Below are 22,179 nucleotides of genomic sequence, written 5' to 3'. Positions count from 1 at the left end.
CTAATTACCCATCAATCACCCCCTGTCACTGCTACCTATCAGATTAGACCCCTATCTGCCCCTAGGGCACTCAATCACCCGCCCACACCCTCAGAATGCCCTCAGACCCCAGCCCTGATCACCTCGCCAGTGCATTGCTTGCATCTATTCCCCCCTCTAATCACACCTTGAGACACCCATCAATCACCTCCTGTCACCCCCTAGCACACCTACCCATCAGATCAGGCCCCAATTTGCCCCGTGTGGGCTCCTGATCACTCGGCCAAACCCTCAGATCCCCCTCAGACCCCCTTCCGATCACCTCCCCAGTGCATTGATTGCATCTATTTTCCCCTCTAACCACCCCCTGAGACACCCATCAATCACCTCCTGTCACCCCCCTAGCACTCCTATCCATCAGATCAGGCCCAATACAACCTGTCATCTAAAAGGCCACCCTGCTTATGACCGGTTCCACAAAATTCGCCCCCTCATAGACCACCTGTCATCAAAATTTGCAGATGCTTATACCCCTGAACAGTCATTTTGAGACATTTGGTTTCCAGACTACTCACGGTTTTGGGCCTGTAAAATGCCAGGGCGGTATAGGAACCCCACAAGTGACCCCATTTTAGAAAAAAAGACACCCCAAGGTATTCTGTTAGGTGTATGACGAGTTCATAGAAGATTTTATTTTTTGTCAAAAGTTAGCGGAAATTAATTTTTATTGGTTTTTTTTTACAAAGTGTCATTTTTCACTAACTTGTGACAAAAAATAAAATCTTCTATGAACTCGCCATACACCTAACGGAATACCTTGGGGTGTCTTCTTTCTAAAATGGGGTCACTTGTGGGGTTCCTATACTGCCCTGGCATTTTAGGGGCCCTAAACCGCGAGGAGTAGTCTAGAAAACAAATGCTTCAAAATGACCTGTGAATAGGACGTTGGGCCCCTTAGCGCACCTAGGCTGCAAAAAAGTGTCACACATGTGGTACCGCCGTACTCAGGAAAAGTAGTATAATGTGTTTTGGGGTGTATTTTTACACATACCCATGCTGGGTGGGAGAAATTTCTATGTAAATGGACAATTGTGTGTAAAAAAATCAAACAATTGTCATTTACAGAGATATTTCTCCCACTTAGCATGGGTATGTGTAAAAATACACCCCAAAACGCATTATACTACTTCTTCTGAGTACGGCGGTACCACATGTGTGGCACTTTTTTACACCCTAAGTACGCTAAGGGGCCCAAAGTCCAATGAGTACCTTTAGGATTTCACAGGTCATTTTGCGACATTTGGTTTCAAGACTACTCCTCACGGTTTAGGGCCCCTAAAATGCCAGGGCAGTATAGGAACCCCACAAATGACCCCATTCTAGAAAGAAGACACCCAAAGGTATTCCGTACGGAGTATGGTGAGTTCATAGAAGATTTTATTTTTTGTCACAAGTTAGCGGAAAATGACACTTTGTGAAAAAAAACTATTAAAATCAATTTCCGCTAACTTGTGCCAAAAAAATAAAAACTTCTATAAACTCACCATACTCCTAACGGAATACCTTGGGGTGTCTTCTTTCTAAAATGGGGTCATTAGTGGGGTTCCTATACTGCCCTGGCATTTTAGGGGCCCTAAACCGTGAGGAGTAGTCTTGAAACAAAAATGACCTGTGAAATCCTAAAGGTACTCATTGGACTTTGGGCCCCTTAGTGCAGTTAGGGTGCAAAAAAGTGCCACACATGTGGTATCGCCGTACTCGGGAGAAGTAGTACAATGTGTTTTGGGGTGTATTTTTACACATACCCATGCTGGGTGGGAGAAATACCTCTGTAAATGACAATCTTTTGATTTTTTTACACACAATTGTCCATTTACAGAGGTATTTCTCCCACCCAGCATGGGTATGTGTAAAAATACACCCCAAAACACATTGTACTACTTCTCCCGAGTATGGCGATACCACATGTGTGGCACTTTTTTGCACCCTAACTGCGCTAAAGGGCCCAAAGTCCAATGAGTACCTTTAGGATTTCACAGGTCATTTTGAGAAATTTCGTTTCAAGACTACTCCTCACGGTTTAGGGCCCCTAAAATGCCAGGGCAGTATAGGAACCCCACAAATGACCCCATTTTAGAAAGAAGACACCCCAAGGTATTCCGTTAGGAGTATGGTGAGTTCATAGAAGATTTTATTTTTTGTCAAAAGTTAGCGGAAATTGATTTTAATTGTGTTTTTTCACAAAGTGTCATTTTCCGCTAACTTTTGACAAAAAATAAAATCTTCTATGAACTCACCATACTCCTAACGGAATACCTTGGGGTGTCTTCTTTCTAAAATGGGGTCATTTGTGGGGTTCCTATACTGCCCTGGCATTTTAGGGGCCCTAAACCGTAAGGAGTAGTCTTGAAACGAAATTTCTCAAAATGACCTGTGAAATCCTAAAGGTACTCATTGGACTTTGGGCCCTTTAGCGCAGTTAGGGTGCAAAAAAGTGCCACACATGTGGTATCGCCGTACTCAGGAGAAGTAGTATAATGTGTTTTGTGGTGTATTTTTACACATACCCATGCTGAGTGGGAGAAATATCTCTGTAAATGGACAATTGTGTGTAAAAAAAATTAACAAATTGTCATTTACAGAGATATTTCTCCCACCCAGCATGGGTATGTGTAAAAATACACCCCAAAACACATTATACTACTTCTCCTGAGTACGGCAATACCACATGTGTGGCACTTTTTTGCAGCCTAACTGCGCTAAGGGGTCCAAAGTCCAATGAGCACCTTTAGGCTTTACAGGGGTGCTTACAATTTAGCACCCCCCAAAATGTCAGGACAGTAAACACACCCCACAAATGACCCCATTTTGGAAAGTAGACCCTTCAAGGTATTCAGAGAGGGGCATGGTGAGTCCGTGGCAGATTTCATTTTTTTTTGTCGCAAGTTAGAAGAAATGGAAACTTTTTTTTTTTTTTCTCACAAAGTGTCATTTCCGCTTACTTGTGACAAAAAATAATATCTTCTATGAACTCACTATGCCTCTCAGTGAATACTTTGGGATGTCTTCTTTCCAAAATGGGGTCATTTGGGGGGTATTTATACTATCCTGGAATTCTAGCCCCTCATGAAACATGACAGGGGGTCAGAAAAGTCAGAGATGCTTGAAAATGGGAAAATTCACTTTTTGCACCATAGTTTGTAAACGCTATAACTTTTACCCAAACCAATAAATATACACTGAATGGGTTTTTTTTTATCCAAAACATGTTTGTCCACATTTTTCGCGCTGCATGTATACAGAAATTTTACTTTATTTGAAAAATATCAGCACAGAAAGTTAAAAAAATCATTTTTTTGCCAAAATTCATGTCTTTTTTGATGAATATAATAAAAAGTAAAAATCGCAGGAGCAATCAAATAGCACCAAAAGAAAGCTTTATTAGTGACAAGAAAAGGAGCCAAAATTCATTTAGGTGGTAGGTTGTATGAGCGAGCAATAAACCGTGAAAGCTGCAGTGGTCTGAATGGAAAAAAAGTGGCCGGTCCTTAAGGGGTAGAAAGCCCACGGTCCTCAAGTGGTTAACCTGCCAGAACAGATCAAAAATCTGTGGTCGATAACCGGTGCATTACCATTTATATAGACTAAACGTGTAGCACAGAGTTCCCCCCCCCCCCAATCTCTTTTGCTATCCTATCTTTTATTTGGCAAAAATGGCTGTAGCAAGATACAAGAAAATGTCAGTGGCAGACCTAGTAAACTTGTGTGAGGAAAAAGGCATTATGACGTATAGAAAAAAGAAAGCGCAATTGATCGACGACTTATTGCGACTGGATACCCAGCCGGAGCAGATGCTGGGAGAGCACACTCCTGGTTTATACGGTGCTGTAACCAGGGCCGGGCCGAGGCATAGGCTGGAGAGGCTCCGGCCTCAGGGCGCAGTGTAGGAGGGGCGCACAATTCATTCAGCTGTCATTCCTAATTGTGTTTGAAGCAGAAAGAAATAAGAAAAGGGGATACATGGCAGTGACTGCAAGCCAGATAACTAGATATTAAGGTGTTGGGGAGGTTGTTGACCCTGTGGCGCCTCTTAGTCTAATAGCAATCAGTGTGTGACAGCTGGGGTGGGAGGGATGGAGGGGCGCACTTTGGTGTCTCAGCCTTGGGTGCTGGAGGACCTTGTCCCGGCTCTGGCTGTAACTGGGGCAGAGGGAAGTGAGCGGTTGGAGCACAGTGACCCACTTCCAGACCCAGAGGAAAACGGAACCGCGTCTAAACCGATCGCTTTAAATGCTGAGTAGCATGGTAACCGGCGGGAGCCTGTCCCTGCAAACCTTTCCCGTGTTCCTGAGGCTGGAATGCAGCATGCTTTGCAAAGGCTGGCGGATACAAATCCTGAGCTGTACATGCAGATTGTCAGAGAAAATGCTGACCGTGCCGAACGCCAGGCGGAGAGGGAAGCCTCAGAGCGAGAAGCGGACCGGGCAGAGCGCCGGTGGCTTGCTGAGAAAGAGGTGGCAGAGAGAGAATCCGCCCGCCGACACGACCTTGAAATGGCCAAACTGCGAGGGCAAGGCCAAAATCTCTCACAAAGTGCTCCGGAACCCCGGCCCACAGCAGACCCGTTTGGGACTCCAAAGTTTAAATTCCCAGAAATGGAGAAGGGAACCGACTCGGACACTTATTTACACTCATTTGAAAAGACTTGCCGTCAGCATCATCTGCCCCAGGAGCAGTGGGCGAGATATCTGACACCCAACTTGCGGGACAAAGCGCTTGAGGCGTTTGTGGACTTACCCGCTGAGAAAGACAATGACTATGAGGCGATAAAAGCTGCAATTATCGCCAAATACCAGCTGACCCCAGAGGTCTATCGCAAAAAGTTTCGCTCCCTGCAGAAAGGCCACACCGACTCTTACACCGACCTGGAGAGTCGCCTGCTGACTGTGTTCAGGCAGTGGTCGCGGGGCCTCAAAAAAGACTCTCACCAAGGTCTGGAGGACCTCATCGTACAGGAGCAGTTGCTGAACTGCTGCACTCCAGATGTCCAGCAGTTTGTCTTGGAGCGGAAGCCTGAATCCACCAAAGCTGCCGCAGAACTTGCAGACACTTTTGTGGCCACCCGTGTACCGGACAGCCGCAAACCTCCAGCCCAGAGCTGGAAAGGGGGGAGACGTATGCAACCCAGCTCTCCTCCCCCTGCTAACCGTGGGAATCGGGTCCCACAGCCACAGAGGCCGGATGCTGCACCTGCTACTCATCCGCCTGATGCCACATATGTTCCGAAGTGTTACCACTGTGGACAGCGAGGACACCTCAAGTCTGCCTGCCCCGAGGTGAGGACGCCGTCTCCAGAGCCTAGCGCAGAAGTGGCTAGCGCATCCTCTACTGCACACGCCTACCTCGTCATGGGAGCAGCAAATCCTCGACTTTCCGGAAATCATCAAGTCGTGGAAGTTAACGACCAGATCGCTGTTGGTTTCCGCGACACAGGCGCAGAGCTTACCTTGGTTTGCTCTCATCTTGTAGCCAGAGCGAATTTCCTGCCTAATGAGAGTGTCACACTTGTGGGAGTTGGTGGCGCACACGCACGCATCGCCAAAGCTCGTGTTGTTCTCGATTGGGGAAGGGGCCGCCAGTCAAAAGTTGTGGGGGTGACAGATGACATCCCAGTGCCTGTGCTGTTGGGCACCGATCTTGGCACCCTACGATCCTTTAATGAACCTGTGATCAACACCCCGGATTGCCAGTCTGGACCCACTCAGGTACTGTACAAGCTTGGGGTGGGACAGAGGGAGGCAGCCAGGGTAATGGTACCTAGCCCTCCTAGGGAAGGAGGCAAGGAAGAGGTACCTGTTTCTAATGGACAGCTGTCTAATCACGGCACGGTTTGTCTGTTTCTAAACCTGTCACTGTTGTTCCAGATACCTGTGTACATGATGTGAAAAATGAACGTCACTGTGATGTTAATGTTGTACCAGATGTTGCTAATAGATTTCATGCTGAATCTCCTATTACTAAAAATGATTTATGTTTAAGTGTGATTGCCTCTAACCTAAGAGGTAACAGTCTTGTGTTGCCTGGGTCACATCTGTGCAGGGCAGTGGAAGCAGGCCAGGTGTCAGAGCAGGCAGCTGGGGGCCTAGACCTCCCCTCCTGCTATGACAGCCAGAGTGCTCCACCATTGCCTGCTGTTAACAAACATCTGGTGGAGACAGGCCGTGCCTTCCCTGTCTCACCCTTGCATGTCTTCCCCTTGCAGAAGCAACCCAGTGCAAAACTGCCCAGAGGTCCACCTTCTAGCCTTCCTGGAGAAGGGGCAAGCCTCGCCACCCAGGTGGAGGCTAATTCGGTTTTTAAAATGTTCTCTCATGTCCCCCTAGGTTGTGCTGACCAAAATGTTGTGCCATGGTGTAGTCAGTTAGAGCAGGGGTATGCCACGCTGCTTCCAGATTCGCAGGCTGACACCCGAGAGTCAGGAAGTGACCCGGATGTCAGCCAACGACTCTCCCCCTTACAGGAAGCGCTACGCAAACCCAGCCAAGCCTTTAGAGGTAAGCCTGTTGGTGTGCATCGCACCATCCGCAAAGCGGACACTGGGACACACCGGACCATGAGACTTTATGCTTCTGGTGAGTTGTCTAAAGGGCAGTCAGATAAGAAGTCGAGAACTTGTTTAGTAGCTAAGCGGCGCGTAGAGCGGGTCTGGCAGACCCACTCTGTGCATCCGATTGGTAGGGGAGAGATGTGACGAACATTACGGAAAAGTCGTGTGCTAGCGCCATCGACTTTCGCATGGTCGTGCACAGTTCCTGTCAGTCCTGGGTAAATGCACAATAGATGTCAATTTCCCTCTCTCTTACTGAGTACAGTAACCTTCCCCCCACATCCTGTGTCAGGAAAGAATTTCACAAGTGGCTCGCTTCCCTGGGGGCAGCCATTTGGTCACTCAGCTCATCTCCACCAAACCAGCTCAAACTGGTTGAGATTCAAATTTCCCTCCAAGCTCATAGCTTCACACAATGGGAACATTTACTTTATTAATAATTCAAAATAGGTTTGGCACAGCAAGACCAAAATTACATTTTCTGATACCTAGGAAACAGTTCTATCGTTCACCTGAAGTATAATTTTCTAGCTATCAGGAATCGGTAGAGAATCCACTTTATCCGGCCTGCGTAGAGCGAATGCGACAGACTAGGCATGTATAGCCTCGTTTAATACAGGGTCACATTCCGCTTATGAATATCGTCTCGGATTTGCAATGCGTCTATCTGGGGCGGAGTCACACAGATTATTAATAAATTGGTACATTTCTTGCTCTGAGTCTAAGGGTGGCAACCTGGCTTCCAGGAGATAACCCTGCCTTAAACACACCTACTTTCCAGGTAGTGACAGCTCAGAACTCAGGTCCTATAAAAAGTGGGGCGGGACCAAACCTGCCCAGTTCTTCAATTTCCATCGACTAGGGAGGTCCAGACATGTGCTCAAGGAGAACCGGGCGCATGTTGTGTACAAAGGACTTTTAACCTGAATGCCTACCTTTAAACTGGACTATTTTTCTTCATGTTTCAAATGGACTGCTCAGCTAACTAAGTAAGAACTTTCTGATTTTATTCCTTTTCATTTTGTAAGCTCTGTGTTTATGTGTTAATAGGTGTATATAACTGTATGTAATGCATTTTTGTTATTAAACGTTTAAAAATAGTTTAGCGGTTATGACCTGTTGCTGAACATACACAATCGTACCTATTCTCCTGAAATCGCTACCCTGTGTTTAATAGAAGTATACACTTATAACCCGTATGCGAGAACCCGGCCCAGACATAACGATCTGACCCAGATTCTTGCATACTGCCAAGGGTTAATAGAGCGTTCTCCAAGTCCTAGTAAAATTACAGTAGCGGGCTGTGTAACTCGCTTGGTGGCAGATCTTTGAATTGTATGTGTGTGGTGAATCGGTTGGTATCAGAACGCTCCCTTCGCGAGTCAGTTCATCAAATTGCGAACGCGGGTTACCCTTCGTGATGAACAAATGACCGTGTGAGAGGATTTCTGACGCTGATCGACTGACCCACCCGCAGACCGGCCTTGCGGTCTGTGACACCTGTCCTGTCATTCATTCAGCCCAGCAGAGTTACTGAGCTGTGCTTCCCAGCCAAAAGTTTCCCATTTGTTCACAACTACAACAGACAGCCTATGATCAGCAGCACATTGCAGCCAGTATGTGTGCTCCACACATATCTGGCAGTGGCACCCATGTCCCCTGTTAAGCTTGGAGGTGTAATCTCCACAGTCAGCATGCAACACATAAGCTGACGTGAAGGAGGTACACACACCAGCACAAGGAATCAGGATATCCCCAGTTTAGTGGAGGAGAGGACTGACTCCAATAGGAGATTGTGGTGCACAGAGCCGGTGCAGATCCGAACAGCCACAAACAACACTTTCGTAATAACGTCTCAGCGCAAAGTAGCGCTGAGCGCATAAACCAGGACTGAGGAGATCAGGACAGGTAGACAGAATGAACGCTTGCTTAACTAGCCACTACTTAGTGACAGCAAGCGTCCACAATAAAACAGACTGGAATGAGGTAGCCAATGCGTTTGCAGCGATGGCGTGCCTCACCAAGACAGGACAGGATAGTCAGGAAATAGCAGTATCAAGATAGATGAACGTAACACAGATAAATATACAATAAGTATGATTTCCTAGCGTATTACAATTACAGCTATCAATGAAACTATTTGTAACGTCTGACTAACATATGTATATATCGGCAATGAACCGATATATGACATAAGCAGGAACTCTGACTAAGACTGGAGTAATACAGGGAACAGGACTCAGAAGGATTCGCTATCTCTTCGCAGAGATGAACGCAATCCACAAACAGGACCAGGAACAGGATAACTAGCTCAGCGTGCTGGAACGCTGACTAACGGAACACAGGATATAAACAGTTCGTGTACGTATATATCAGCGACACTGATGTATCAACGTAACACGAATACAAGGAAAATAATAAACGTGCAAGTATGCGTATATATTGGCGATGAACCAATATACACAAGACAAGCAAAGTAACAACTTCAAGAACAAGAGCAGAACTTAGGAGGACTCGCTGACCCCTTCGCAGGAGTCAGCGCAGTCCACACGGACTAGGAACGAGGTGGGGCACGAGCAGAGTAACAGACAGAATCTGAGACTATGGTAGCCCATGAGGCATTGCAGGAAGCAGTTCTTTATACTGAGGTCATCCAATGGGAGCAGACCTGCAGATTCCCACACAAGTGAATGGTAATTAATCACAGGCTGATAGCAGGAAAAGGCAGACAATGATATGCAGCCTGCAGAAAAGGGATTGCCCCTCCATTGCAGCAGACAATGTTTGTTTACACAAAAGCATATTAAAGTGTCATTAACTTCAGAGCGACTGCAGATGGAATCGGCAACTAGTTTAAGTGCAAACCAAACTATGCAAGCAAATGCATGTAATGACATTAGAACTGCTTGGTTTGCAATACCACTGCAGTCAGCAGTAAACGCTGCAGAAGCGATCATAACAGTACCCCCCCCCCCCTTAAACGCGGCCTCTGGACGCCTATAAAAACTGACATATTTCTCCTGAACCACCCAAACCAAAAAATCAGAAGTGGGAAATCCAGCAAACTGATCTGACCGAAAATTCATGAAGGTCGGATTAGCCCGACAAAACCAAACTCCCGAATCAGTCTCACCAAAACTAGACCAATTGGAACCAGAACCTACCGAACCATGCCCGTCAGCACTACAAGCCCCAGTGTGACACCCATCAGAACCACGACTTCCAGAAAAAAAACCCAAGAAACTCTCTGAGCGATACCCACCGCCTTCCAGGGACCGTCCAAAAACGCCAAAGCCTTTGCAATGCCCACCGGAACTGTCCTTACCAACACAAAACCCACTGTTGAACCAGTCCAAGGTACCAGGACAAGTTTCCTCAGAGATCTCCCAGAACACTTGGAAGCTCCAAAGAGATCCCCACAGGTCAGAACGCCCCTTAGGCTCACATGGAGAACTATCAAGAACCCCTATGGAACCCAGGGCAACTCCAGAGTCAGGGTCACAAGGACAAACATCAAGATCAGGGCTTTTAGGGACCAGAACCATCTCCGGGCATGCAGGCCAACCGGCAACATCAGAACATGTCTCCACTAGGGAAGCACGTGAGCACGCTGACACAGACACACTTGGGCACTCTGGCATACGAAGCACATCTGGGCACACCGGCACAAGAGAAACCTCTGGGCATGTCAAGGAACTGCGAACCTCAAAGTCAGTCAAGACAGGACCGAAACCAGAACTGGGCAAAAAAAATTCATCATGACTAGACTTCACAGTTACTGGATTCTCACTAAAAACTGCAGGATCAGACTTAGATGTCGCTGATTCCAGCAAGGTTATTAACAAATCATGTTCAGGGGCATTTACAAGACAGGGCAAATATTCTGATGTATGCACTGAACTAGACAGGGTTCCCATAGCTTCTTCTGGACTAGACAGAGACTCATCAAATACACTGGATTGGAGCTCATGAAGGGCTGCAAAACAAGTCAGCATTGCAGCAATCCCCACTGAACTAGGCAAAACTGAGAAATTCCCTGGACAGGAAGGGGACTCTGGAACCTCTGCCACAACGGCCAGAGAACCAGAATCTTTCAGGATACAGGGCTGGGTTTCAGGAACACTCATCAGACCGGACTGAAATTCTGAGATTTCTATTATTTTGACCAGAGAATCAGAATTATCCATGTTACAGGGCAAGACTTCTGAAACATTCAGAGGACAGGGCTGGAGTTCCTCGGCTGTTACAACACTGGGGAGGGACTCAACAACATTGGTTAAATCAGACTGTGTACAGGGCAAGGTATCTAACACACTTGCTGACGAGGACAATATTTCAATGGCTTCTGCTTCGCTGGGCAGAAATTCATCAAGTTTTATTAGAGCAGACTGTAATTCCAAAACAGCTGCTAAACAAGTGAATATTACTGCAACACCAACTGAGGTAAGCAGTGCCTCAGACTCCTCTGCTAGAGGGTTTGAAGTATCCAAAGTACTGGGTGAAGCATAAGACTCTGCGACCACAGCTTCACTGGACAGGATCACTGGACAGTCCATATTGCAGGGCAAAACCATGGAAGCACCTGCTGGACAGCACAATGACTCTGTGACCTGAGTTTCATTGGAGAGATCTACTGCACAATTCATGGTACAGGGCAAATTTACTGGAAAATTTTCTGAACACGGTAATAATTCTGCGATTTCGGATTCACACAGCAGACGCTCTGAGCTATTCACGAAACTAGAGTGAGGTGTAGAAACAGGAAGATCAAAACACAATGTTTGTGCATCTGAATCACCATTCAATTGTAAAACTGGAAAATTCAGATGCTGGGGTTCTAAGGTTTCTGGACAGGATTGCTGGGACTCGGAAACTGATGTAGTGCATCTATTGGCATCTGCTGGATCAGACAGGAGTTGAACTTTATTAACACAAGTAATTTCTGCAGAAGTGTTTACAGAGGCAGGCAAGATTTTTCTGGTGTCTGTTTCACTGAACAAAGACTCATGAGTACTAGCTAGGCTGGACTCAGAAGTCAGCAGGACCTCTGGATTCTCTGCTGAGAAATTTGTGCAGGGCAAGGTTAAGAAAGTATCAGTGGCTTCTGTTTTACTGGGAAGTAACACTGAGTTATCCATGGTACATAGTGGAGTTACAGGAACATTCACAAGACATGGCAGGGACTCAGTAACTGGAGAAGTGGGACAGTCTCCAATTGACAGTGTGTCTTCCCTGGTATCAACTGATTGAATCGCATAAAAATCGTCCAAAATCATTTTCCACACAATGGACCCACAAAGTCATACCCACACACACCAGTTTTTATTAGGTTATAGGCAGACTTAATGCATGCATTCAATACTAATTCACTTTTTGCACTGTAAAACTGACAAAATGAACTTGAATCTTTCTTCCATTCATAGACCAGGGCTTCCATCTCTCCTTTCTCAAATGGAGGATCCCATGCATATTTAACAGCTGAGCATTCAAGCTGATCATAGTTTGCAAATGTGTTAGTGGCAGAAACATACATTGGGTTATTTAGCAGGTGATTGGCCGATTTCTTATTCCTAAGGATCTCCAATACCTGTAGCAAGTGTTGAACTGTAGTGTATGCAAATTTCCCTTGCTGCACGAATAAATTGATCTGTTCAATACTCTGTAATATATCTTCATAATCATATTCAGATAATTCATTTAAACAAGAACTTTTATTTTCCCTTGCTAGCAATGAAAGTTCATTAGTAGTTTCATAGGTCCATTTGACTCCCCTGAATGGTGACTGAATTTCATTATCGGCTAATGGCGGAGTCTCATTACAGATCTGATGCGCAGTCGCTAAGGGCAATGACTCCGCTGATTGTAACGCTTTTCTTTTGGAGTGTTTACGTTTGGCTTTAGACCCTGCTGCCTTAGGTGATTTATTCAAAGCAGAAGAAAAGTTATCAGAACAATTATCTGCTTGCTGATTATTTTTGTGGGCAGTAGAAGGAGCAGCTGATTGACAAGCTGCCAGGAGCTTATCAAAAGGGCTAGGCAAATCGGTTTTGCGCAGCCAGTTATGGATCACAAACGCTAGAAATTCCAGCGGTCTTTCTTTTAAATTCGTATGATCCAAGACATCGTACGCCCACTGGAACAAATTTCCCTTAAACAAAACATAAATTAACTGTGGGGCCCACGTTGAAACAGGAGTAGCCTGGAGCTCGGGATTGGAAAAAAACCTGGTACATTCAGAAAAAAACTCATTTTCTGTTTCAGAATTTAGTTTCTCAAATTTCTTAAAGGAACAGGAACCATAACAAACAGTGTCATTTTTGCTGGGAACCCCCCCCACAATGGGGATTGGTAATGGGGCTACCATAATGTTAAGCTTGGAGGTGTAATCTCCACAGTCAGCATGCAACACATAAGCTGACGTGAAGGAGGTACACACACCAGCACAAGGAATCAGGATATCCCCAGTTTAGTGGAGGAGAGGACTGACTCCAATAGGAGATTGTGGTGCACAGAGCCGGTGCAGATCCGAACAGCCACAAACAACACTTTCGTAATAACGTCTCAGCGCAAAGTAGCGCTGAGCGCATAAACCAGGACTGAGGAGATCAGGACAGGTAGACAGAATGAACGCTTGCTTAACTAGCCACTACTTAGTGACAGCAAGCGTCCACAATAAAACAGACTGGAATGAGGTAGCCAATGCGTTTGCAGCGATGGCGTGCCTCACCAAGACAGGACAGGATAGTCAGGAAATAGCAGGATCAAGATAGATGAACGTAACACAGATAAATATACAATAAGCATGATTTCCTAGCGTATTACAATTACAGCTATCAATGAAACTATTTGTAACGTCTGACTAACATATGTATATATCGGCAATGAACCGATATATGACATAAGCAGGAACTCTGACTAAGACTGGAGTAATACAGGGAACAGGACTCAGAAGGATTCGCTATCTCTTCGCAGAGATGAACGCAATCCACAAACAGGACCAGGAACAGGATAACTAGCTCAGCGTGCTGGAACGCTGACTAACGGAACACAGGATATAAACAGTTCGTGTACGTATATATCAGCGACACTGATGTATCAACGTAACACGAATACAAGGAAAATAATAAACGTGCAAGTATGCGTATATATTGGCGATGAACCAATATATGACACAAGACAAGCAAAGTAACAACTTCAAGAACAAGAGCAGAACTTAGGAGGACTCGCTGACCCCTTCGCAGGAGTCAGCGCAGTCCACACGGACTAGGAACGAGGTGGGGCACGAGCAGAGTAACAGACAGAATCTGAGACTATGGTAGCCCATGAGGCATTGCAGGAAGCAGTTCTTTATACTGAGGTCATCCAATGGGAGCAGACCTGCAGATTCCCACACAAGTGAATGGTAATTAATCACAGGCTGATAGCAGGAAAAGGCAGACAATGATATGCAGCCTGCAGGAAAGGGATTGCCCCTCCATTGCAGCAGACAATGTTTGTTTACACAAAAGCATATTAAACTGTCATTAACTTCAGAGCGACTGCAGATGGAATCGGCAACTAGTTTAAGTGCAAACCAAACTATGCAAGCAAATGCATGTAATGACATTAGAACTGCTTGGTTTGCAATACCACTGCAGTCAGCAGTAAACGCTGCAGAAGCGATCATAACATCCCCTCTCCCAACTACCTGTCCCTGCAAGGCTGGCTCCCCTCCAACTGAGCGATCCATCTCCGCTCTGCTTCCAGGACCCTGGTGCCCGCTGAGAGAGGGGGGCGTGCCGCTCCTGGCTCCACCCATTTTGATCCGAATCTGTTCATTTTGATGATCCGGATGATTCGACTCACAAAAGAGATTCGGATCAAAGATTCGAATCGTTCATGATCCGGACAACACTAATGTGCTTCTCTGCCTCCTCCCTCCAGCTTTAGAGAACATGCCAGAACATTCTCTAGCTCCTGTCCTTTCAAATATCCCCAGTCACTAACAGACAGAGCTTTCCTATCACACTTTTTCCTCTAACAGAGCATGCCCCAGTGATTTCTGGCCATCTATGAAAAACACGTCTTCAATCTCACACTGGCATGTTCCCAGTTATATGCACTAGTATGGGAGGAGGGGAGGTCTCAACTTGACAGCAGGAAGGAGTCTGCTGGCATTAAAGATGAGAAGCAGTAAAAAAGTCAGCAAGAAAGTATTTTGGTGTCAGCATTCATCACAGATTTTGAGAAGGCAAAAGATACAGAAATATTTTATGCTTGTTTTGACTACCCGCGACCCGACCCGCACCCGCTACCCGCACCCCACCCGCACACGCAGTACCCGTAATTCGGGTACCCGCACCCGAACGGTATTTCCGGTAACCTGCGGTTACCCGACCCGCTGCAGGCCTCTACCCACAGCATTTGATGGAGGCTCCCCTTCCTTTTCCCTCTTTTGATGACCTTCACAGTTTTGGGGCCCATCTTGCTGGGATCATAAACCATCATGATCTTCTCACCTGATCTGTAGCTACAAGAACACCTGATCTGGAGGATAGACCCCTGAACCAGAGGGAAGGTTATGGTTAGTAGTTGGCGCCCTGTGCTGTGAACTGTGTTTTTTTTCCTTACCGATACTTGTATTTCCTACTACGAGAGGGGCTTGTGGATATTTGACCTTTAAATCAAGAAGCTCCTCCAGGCTGAAGGACATTATCCATTTCTTTTTTTCCCCTTGAAATACCAGGCAATGCGGAGATTGTTTATTAGACATCAGCTGAAGACAAAAGAGAAAAAATATAGATCATATGTATTTATAAAACCTGAACAAAATGCAGTATGCTTGATCCAAAAATATACGTAGTCAGTAACACCGTCCATATGTGGTTATTTACAACCACTAATGCAAAACTTTCCCCATTCTGCTACCACTTTTCAGTCATGTAACAGTGATATCAAATCCTGTGGAGAATTGTTCTACAGTAAAAAGATAAATGCCTCTTTTCAATATCTGACAGCTCCAAGTCTATCAGCAGCACTACTGATCTGGACTGGGATCCCCTCTTCATTTAGACTGGTTTCAGACTGAAAACCAGCATTAGTACATTGCACCATCAAAAACAGGCCTATCAGCGCGACCGCGAGCGTCTCTCGCACTGCCGCAGTAGACGCCGACCTGGTGAAGTCGACATCTGCATCTGGGAGCGTAGCTGCGGCGAGGGCACAGGACAGCTGCAAGAGGCTGGAGGAAGCCCCGGGTAAATAGATTGCCTTTAAGAGATTTACAACAGAGCACAGAAGCTGCCTGTGTCAACAGCTGTTTTCTGTAACACCACGCCTTCTCGGGACACATGGGATGCTGGATACAGTAGAATTCAATTCCTGTAAGCTGCTCTTGTGCACCAGCCAGGCACTTGCTAGCGCTCTGCATAGGAGGTGGAGAGGCAGGCACTGATCGAATATGTGAGCAGGGCCACACTCAAACACACAACATGATACCTTTTTATGCTACCATGTTGCCACACCACGTCAAGCAGTGACACACGGGGAGTTACAAATGCTGCATTGTGTACAACCTACCTTTAGTACTGTAGTTGCAGTGCCTGTTGCTGGTTAATTTACTAGTAGTCTCTAGTTTGTAGACAACAACCATTATTAAATTGCTTTTGATAATTAGGGAAATGGCACAGAACATCTTTTGCATTTTATTGCTATCTATCTGTCCCCCATTTGGGAAATATTGCTGTAATTTCTGTTCCATCATTATTTGTGTAAATAGAAGGAATTAATTGCTTGGCATGTTTTATTACATGTTCATGCATTATACACTAAGCATATACTAGAATCCCATGCTATAGCATAATTAAAGCATAAGTAAAGATTTGCCCCTTAGAAAATTTTGAACAACTCACAATTAACTCAGGAGGAAAAATTAATTCTTGTGATGGATCCAAAGGCAAACATTCTTTTCTGCTTAAATGCAATGAAGATATCTAAATGAAACGGCAACAATATTGATCATATGTATTAATATGAGAAATAGGCATATATAGAATGAAAAAATTACATGTCACATGATGAGATAAACATGTACATTTACAGTCCCACCCCCCCCCCCAGAGTCACTCCCACCCCCCAGAGAAACACTTCTGGGTACAGGAAATAGATAAAAAGGGTCAAAAGTACAACATGGGAGCTATAAAACATTAAAATACTCTGTCTTATCTTAAGTTTTTAACTTTTAATCAGAAAAAAAGACTGTAAGATTCCCGGAAAGTCCTATGTATGAGTAAATAAGCAAGGGGAGCCATGCTCATACTGCTGGGACTTAAAGCAGAATTAAACTCTGACATAACATTCAATAAAAACATGTTTTTCTACTATTTCCTGTCCAGTTATCATATTTGCTTTTTTTGCATAAGTATTATCATCCATTTACAAGTTACAAGTTACCAAAGTGAAATGTATTTGCTCTTAAAACTGCCATTGTAATATATTTCATAACTGTTGTATTTATGTATTATAATGAATCTTTCTGCTTGTATTCAGCTGCAACACTGCTAGGAATGTTTACTTTACACTGCTAAGATAATCTAACCACTTCCTTAACTTTGAATTTAAAGCGGTTTAACACCCAGCATTACAACTTTGCTTTAAAAGATTGCTTACAGCTTACAAACTATTATGCCAGATTTTTTTTTAAGCAGAAATTCACTGAATGGGTTAAACATGACATTTTAGTGTTGGATTTAACTAGGAATCCGCATCCGTTCTTATCTGTAGTTACAAAATGTATCTTTATTTGTAATACAAATAGACCTTTGAAAAGCCTGCCGGGGAAGCCCTCTTTGTTCTCTCAGAGCAGTGTTTGTTTGTTACATTGTAGATAGATACATTCGTAACTAAACAAGCAAGCACGAGGAGCATTTCTAGCTAAATGCAGCACTAAAATGTCATGTTTAATCCATTCAGTGAATTTCTGCTAATAAAAAAATCTGGCATAATAGTTTATAAGCTGTAAGCAATATTTTAAAGCAAAGTTAAAATGCTGGGTGTTAGACCACTTTAAGCTTCCAACTGAAAAAGAAAATGCTGTGTTTAACTGTTGGAATGCTATTCTGATACCATTTTTTTTCAGGTAGTAGGTTTTATGCTGTAAAGAATCTTTTAGATCAAAGAAGAAATGTTGAGTTTTACACCACTTTAAATAAGGCAAAAGCAGGTGCTCATGGGAGTGGTTATTTCCCATAGAAGCAATCAGTTATCTTCTCAATACACACACTCACAACAAGCTAGAGCAATCAATAAAAAATGGCTTTTGCGTTGCCCCTATTTACAACCATATACTTTATTTCTCTATAATTTATGGGGCCAGACATATTAATCAAACAAAAAACAATGCTTAATTTAACCATTTCACCTCAAAGGGTTTTTCAAAAATAATGAAAATGTATTTCATTTTTGTATGGGGAGGTGTATAATAGGGTATTTGGATGTGGTTTTACTTTTTGGCCACAAGATGGAGATACAGAGTTAGTGTGTTCTAAAAATAGAAGCAGAACCATGTGTTTGTATTTGTTTATATTTGTGTAAATACAGGGATGTAGATACTTGTGCTGGGGGAGGTGAAAAGGTTAATTTACCAGAATTACACTACGATGTACTCACATCATCAGCAATGCCATTCTCCATGTGGCCATTGACCATGTTTTGTTCACGTTTACAGCAGTTCAGTTCCTGAGTAAACACACGATTATCAGTTGTCAAAGAAAAAAAATAAATGTATGTTATATACAATAAAGATGTAGCTTTTGGTTTTGTTCACTCTAGGGGAACCCAGGGGCTGTACAATAGTCTGTACTGCATGACCACAGCACTGCTATCCGTTATAGGACTAACCACTTTAAATCACACTCAAAGGCACAGCAATTTGCTACACCAAAATGCCTATACTGCTGTGGGATAACACTTCACTCAGCAATTTGGAGCTTTAAAGAGGCAATTTATATCTTTTTTTTTTGTATCCTGCAGATCGTAGCTCAGAGAGGGAAAGTGACCCAGATTTTCCCTTTGCAAATCCAGCCATCATCAATAGCTAGTCTGAATTTATAATCTTAATTTGCACTATCAAAACTTGGAGAATGTCATCTACCTCTGGTTCTCAGGACCAGAATAATTTGCATACATTTATTTTAAAAGAAGGCATTTAATGTAAGGTGTACCCATTACACTCAGTCTACAAAACAAGTTGGGTTTTCAATAAGAAAGCTCAGCAATGTGCAAATGGTGGATGGTCACCTAAATAATTTGTGGTGGAATAATTTCAGGTGGCAGTTTATTTACAACGTCTGCTTGTGTATGTAGCTTTACATTCACAATGCAAAACAGCCATACACTCCAGGATAACACACTTCACATCACTACCAGTCAAAGTCTCAGATCCCAATTTTTCCATTTTTTTATGAAAATTCAAACATGTAAAATTTCTCATTGTACTCAGAAATGTTCCTTAGAAATGGAAGCACAGAACACGTGATCAAATGAAGTTAAAAAAGAAATCATGAAATCCATACAGTATGAACTAAAATGTATTCTAAACTTTGGACTCATCAAAGTAGCCACCTTTGGTGTGAATAAATGCTGACCACACTCGAGGCATTCTATTTACAATAGAAATCAAATATTAGTCAGAAAGTTCTTTACAAATTTGTTACAGAAGTTCCCAGAAATATGTGGTATTTGTAGATTGCTTTGCTTTCACACTTCTAGCCAGTTCTTCCCAATCCAGCTCGAAAAAGTTGAAGGTCCTCCGAGATTGCAAGCTTACCATCTTGTTTTTTTTTCCTAAGGCAGTTCAGGCATAGTTCAGAGTTATGCTTTGGGTCATTATCTTGCTGTAGGATAAACCCCTGATCAGCTAGGAGCATACCAGATGCTATGTGCTGCAGAATGCTCTAGTAGCCATGTTAGTTCAGGGTGCCTCTCTCTCACTCTGTACAAGTCCCCAATGCTGGATCCAGCACAACAGCCCCAGCTATCACAGTTTTTGTGTGACAGTTGATTTCACTGAGGAACAATTCTTTTTCCTACTTGATGGCATACAAAATCCTGGAGTGCATGGTTTATCCTCTTCTATTTTGATAGCAACACACTACTTACTGCAGTACAATAATATTCAAACAATGCTCACGAGGGCATGTTGTCACAGTGTGTTCCTACACTAAATGTATGCATACAGAGCTGGTTGTAAGTCAGGGGTCTCAAACTCGCGGCCCGCGGGCCATTTGCGGCCCTCGATACAATATTTTGTAGCAAAAGCTTCCTTATAGTTCGCCTCAGTGCTCCCAAGTAATCCGCCGCATCCCCGCCACTAAACGAGGGCTGCTGAGCCCCCAAATCGCCCGGGGGGGGGGGGGGGGGCAATCCGCCGGCCTTTCCTGGAAGGGGCAGAGCTTTCAGCTTCAGCTCTGCCCCTCCTGACGTCAATCGCCGCACAGATCGCCGCCTCTCCCCGCCCCTGTCTGTGAAGGAAGAGTGAGAGGGGCGGGCAGAGGCGGCGATGCGCCGCGATTGTGAAATTCCTTATGCGGCCCAGCCTCATCCTGACTTTGCCTCCTGCGGCCCCCAGGTAAATATAGTTTGAAACCCCTGTTGTAAGTAATCAGAAAAAGTTGGGACATCTGTAGAAATTAGTAGCACCAACTTTCAAAACTTGATCAACATTCAATGCTGCAGAACAGCTGTAAGTTGTTAACATTTTTCTTGCTCTTTGCAAAAGGCCATTCTGTATAATTCTAAACTGCCTGTCGCAATTTACTACTTACCTTTGTACCATTTGAAGCTATTCTTTGGACTTGAACTGTTTGAATTCCAATGAATAACTGAAAAAATTGGGGTGTTTTAATCCTTAGACTGCCACCAACGTCTATAGGTGTTCTGTGTTTTCACATCCATATGCCACGGACGTCTAAAAGCTTTTTCATACAAAACTACTTCCACCTGCAGTGGACATCTATAGGCATTTTTGGGTCCTCATATTCCTTTGCAATGGACATCTAAAAGGCATTTAGTATAAAGTTATGGCTCAGCACCAACCTTCTACTTTACTTAGAATTATTTACATATTTCAAGTAAAGTAGAAATATGCAAATGTTACTGCAAATCTATGCAGCTTGACTATACTATACCAGTCACTATACCAGTAAAATGCTTTTACTGCAAGATTTAATTAGTTCATTTAACAATAGATCTTCATAATAATTAGTAATAATTCTGCATCATAAGGATTTGCATAATTTTCAATCATTTCTGATTTATTTGCACCTCAATAACAATTCTACTGACTAATTTGGCCTTTGATTTATGTAGATTTGGGTAAGACATGTAATAAACACAATACAAACATAGTTAGCACTGGCACGTAACTTATGTTAAAAAATAGCTGGCAGTCTAAGAGTTAGATCTATTGATCAGTACCACCGGCGTAACTACTGGGGATGCAACCCCATCAGCCGATTGTGGGACCCCCCATCCAGGTGTTGAACTGGCTACGGCGTCTAATAGACGCTGGGCCAGTTTATTCCCCGCAGCCCGCAGTCTCCCGGGAGGCAGAGCAGGGCTACGGAAAGATGGCTGCCAAAGCCCTGCACTGGAGACTATTTTTGTCTCCAGTACAGGGCTTCGGGCGCGATCTTGCCATAGCCCTGCACTCTGCCTGTCAGCGTGGGAGATGTGCTTCAGGAGGATCGTCGGGGGAACTGCGCGCAAGAGGCCGGCCGGGAGCGAAGACTTCTGCCAGGTGAGTTAATTTTTTTTTTATTACAGGTGCATTTTATTCTAGTGAATGCTGCCTACTATACTATTTTCTGGTGACTGCTGCCCACTGTATTATTTTCTGGTGACTGCTGCACACTGTACGATTTTCTGGTGACTGCTGCCCACTGCACGATTTTCTGGTGAACGCTGCCCACATTGCGATTTTCTGGTGAACGCTGCCCACATTGCAATTTTCTCGTGACTGCTGCCCACATTGCGATTTTTCTGGTGACTGCTGCTTACATTGCGATTTTTCTGGTGACTGCTCCCCACTTTACGATTATTTTCTGGTGACTGCTGCCGACTTTACGATTATTTTCTGGTGACTGCTGCTCACTTTATGATTATTTTCTGGTCACTGCTGCCGACATTGCGATTTTCTGGTGAATGCTGCCTACATTCCGATTTTCTGGTGACTGCTGCCCACATTGCGATTTTCTGGTGACTGCTGCCCACTGTACGATTTTCTGGTGACTGCTGCCCACATTGCGATTTTCTAGTGAATGCTGCCCACATTGCAATTTTTCTGGGTGACTGCTGCCCACATTGCGATTTTCTGGTGACTGCTGCCCACATTGCGTTTTTCTAGTGAATGCTGCCCACATTGCGATTTTATGGTGAATGCTGCCCACATTACGATTTTCTGGTGACTGCTGCCCACATTACAATTTTTTTCTGATGACTGCTGCCCACATTACGATTATTTTCTGGTGACTGCTGGCCACTTTACGATTTTTTTATGGTGAAATGCTGCCCACTTTATGATTAATTTCTGGTGAAACATTGCTGCATTACGATTA

The 22,179-nt window shown here is 44.3% G+C and overlaps 1 protein-coding gene across 1 annotated transcript in view; it reads right to left on the bottom strand.

Annotated features, from left to right (window-relative positions):
* The window catches only part of LOC137524809 (aldehyde oxidase 1-like), a 198,592-nt gene that overhangs the window by 128,783 nt on the left and 47,630 nt on the right, over positions 1-22,179 (bottom strand). Inside the window, exons 7-9 of the mRNA XM_068245134.1 lie at positions 18,233-18,301; positions 16,477-16,557; positions 15,197-15,341 (exon numbers count right to left, since the gene is read on the bottom strand). Coding sequence (XP_068101235.1) covers positions 15,197-15,341; positions 16,477-16,557; positions 18,233-18,301 — 295 coding nt within the window. The remainder of the gene's footprint in view (positions 1-15,196; positions 15,342-16,476; positions 16,558-18,232; positions 18,302-22,179) is intronic.

Source organism: Hyperolius riggenbachi, chromosome 7 (genome assembly GCF_040937935.1).
Source record: "Hyperolius riggenbachi isolate aHypRig1 chromosome 7, aHypRig1.pri, whole genome shotgun sequence".
NCBI classification, from domain to species: domain Eukaryota; kingdom Metazoa; phylum Chordata; class Amphibia; order Anura; family Hyperoliidae; genus Hyperolius; species Hyperolius riggenbachi.
Note: the sequence above shows the minus strand (reverse complement) of the source record. Positions and strands in the feature narration are given on the sequence as shown.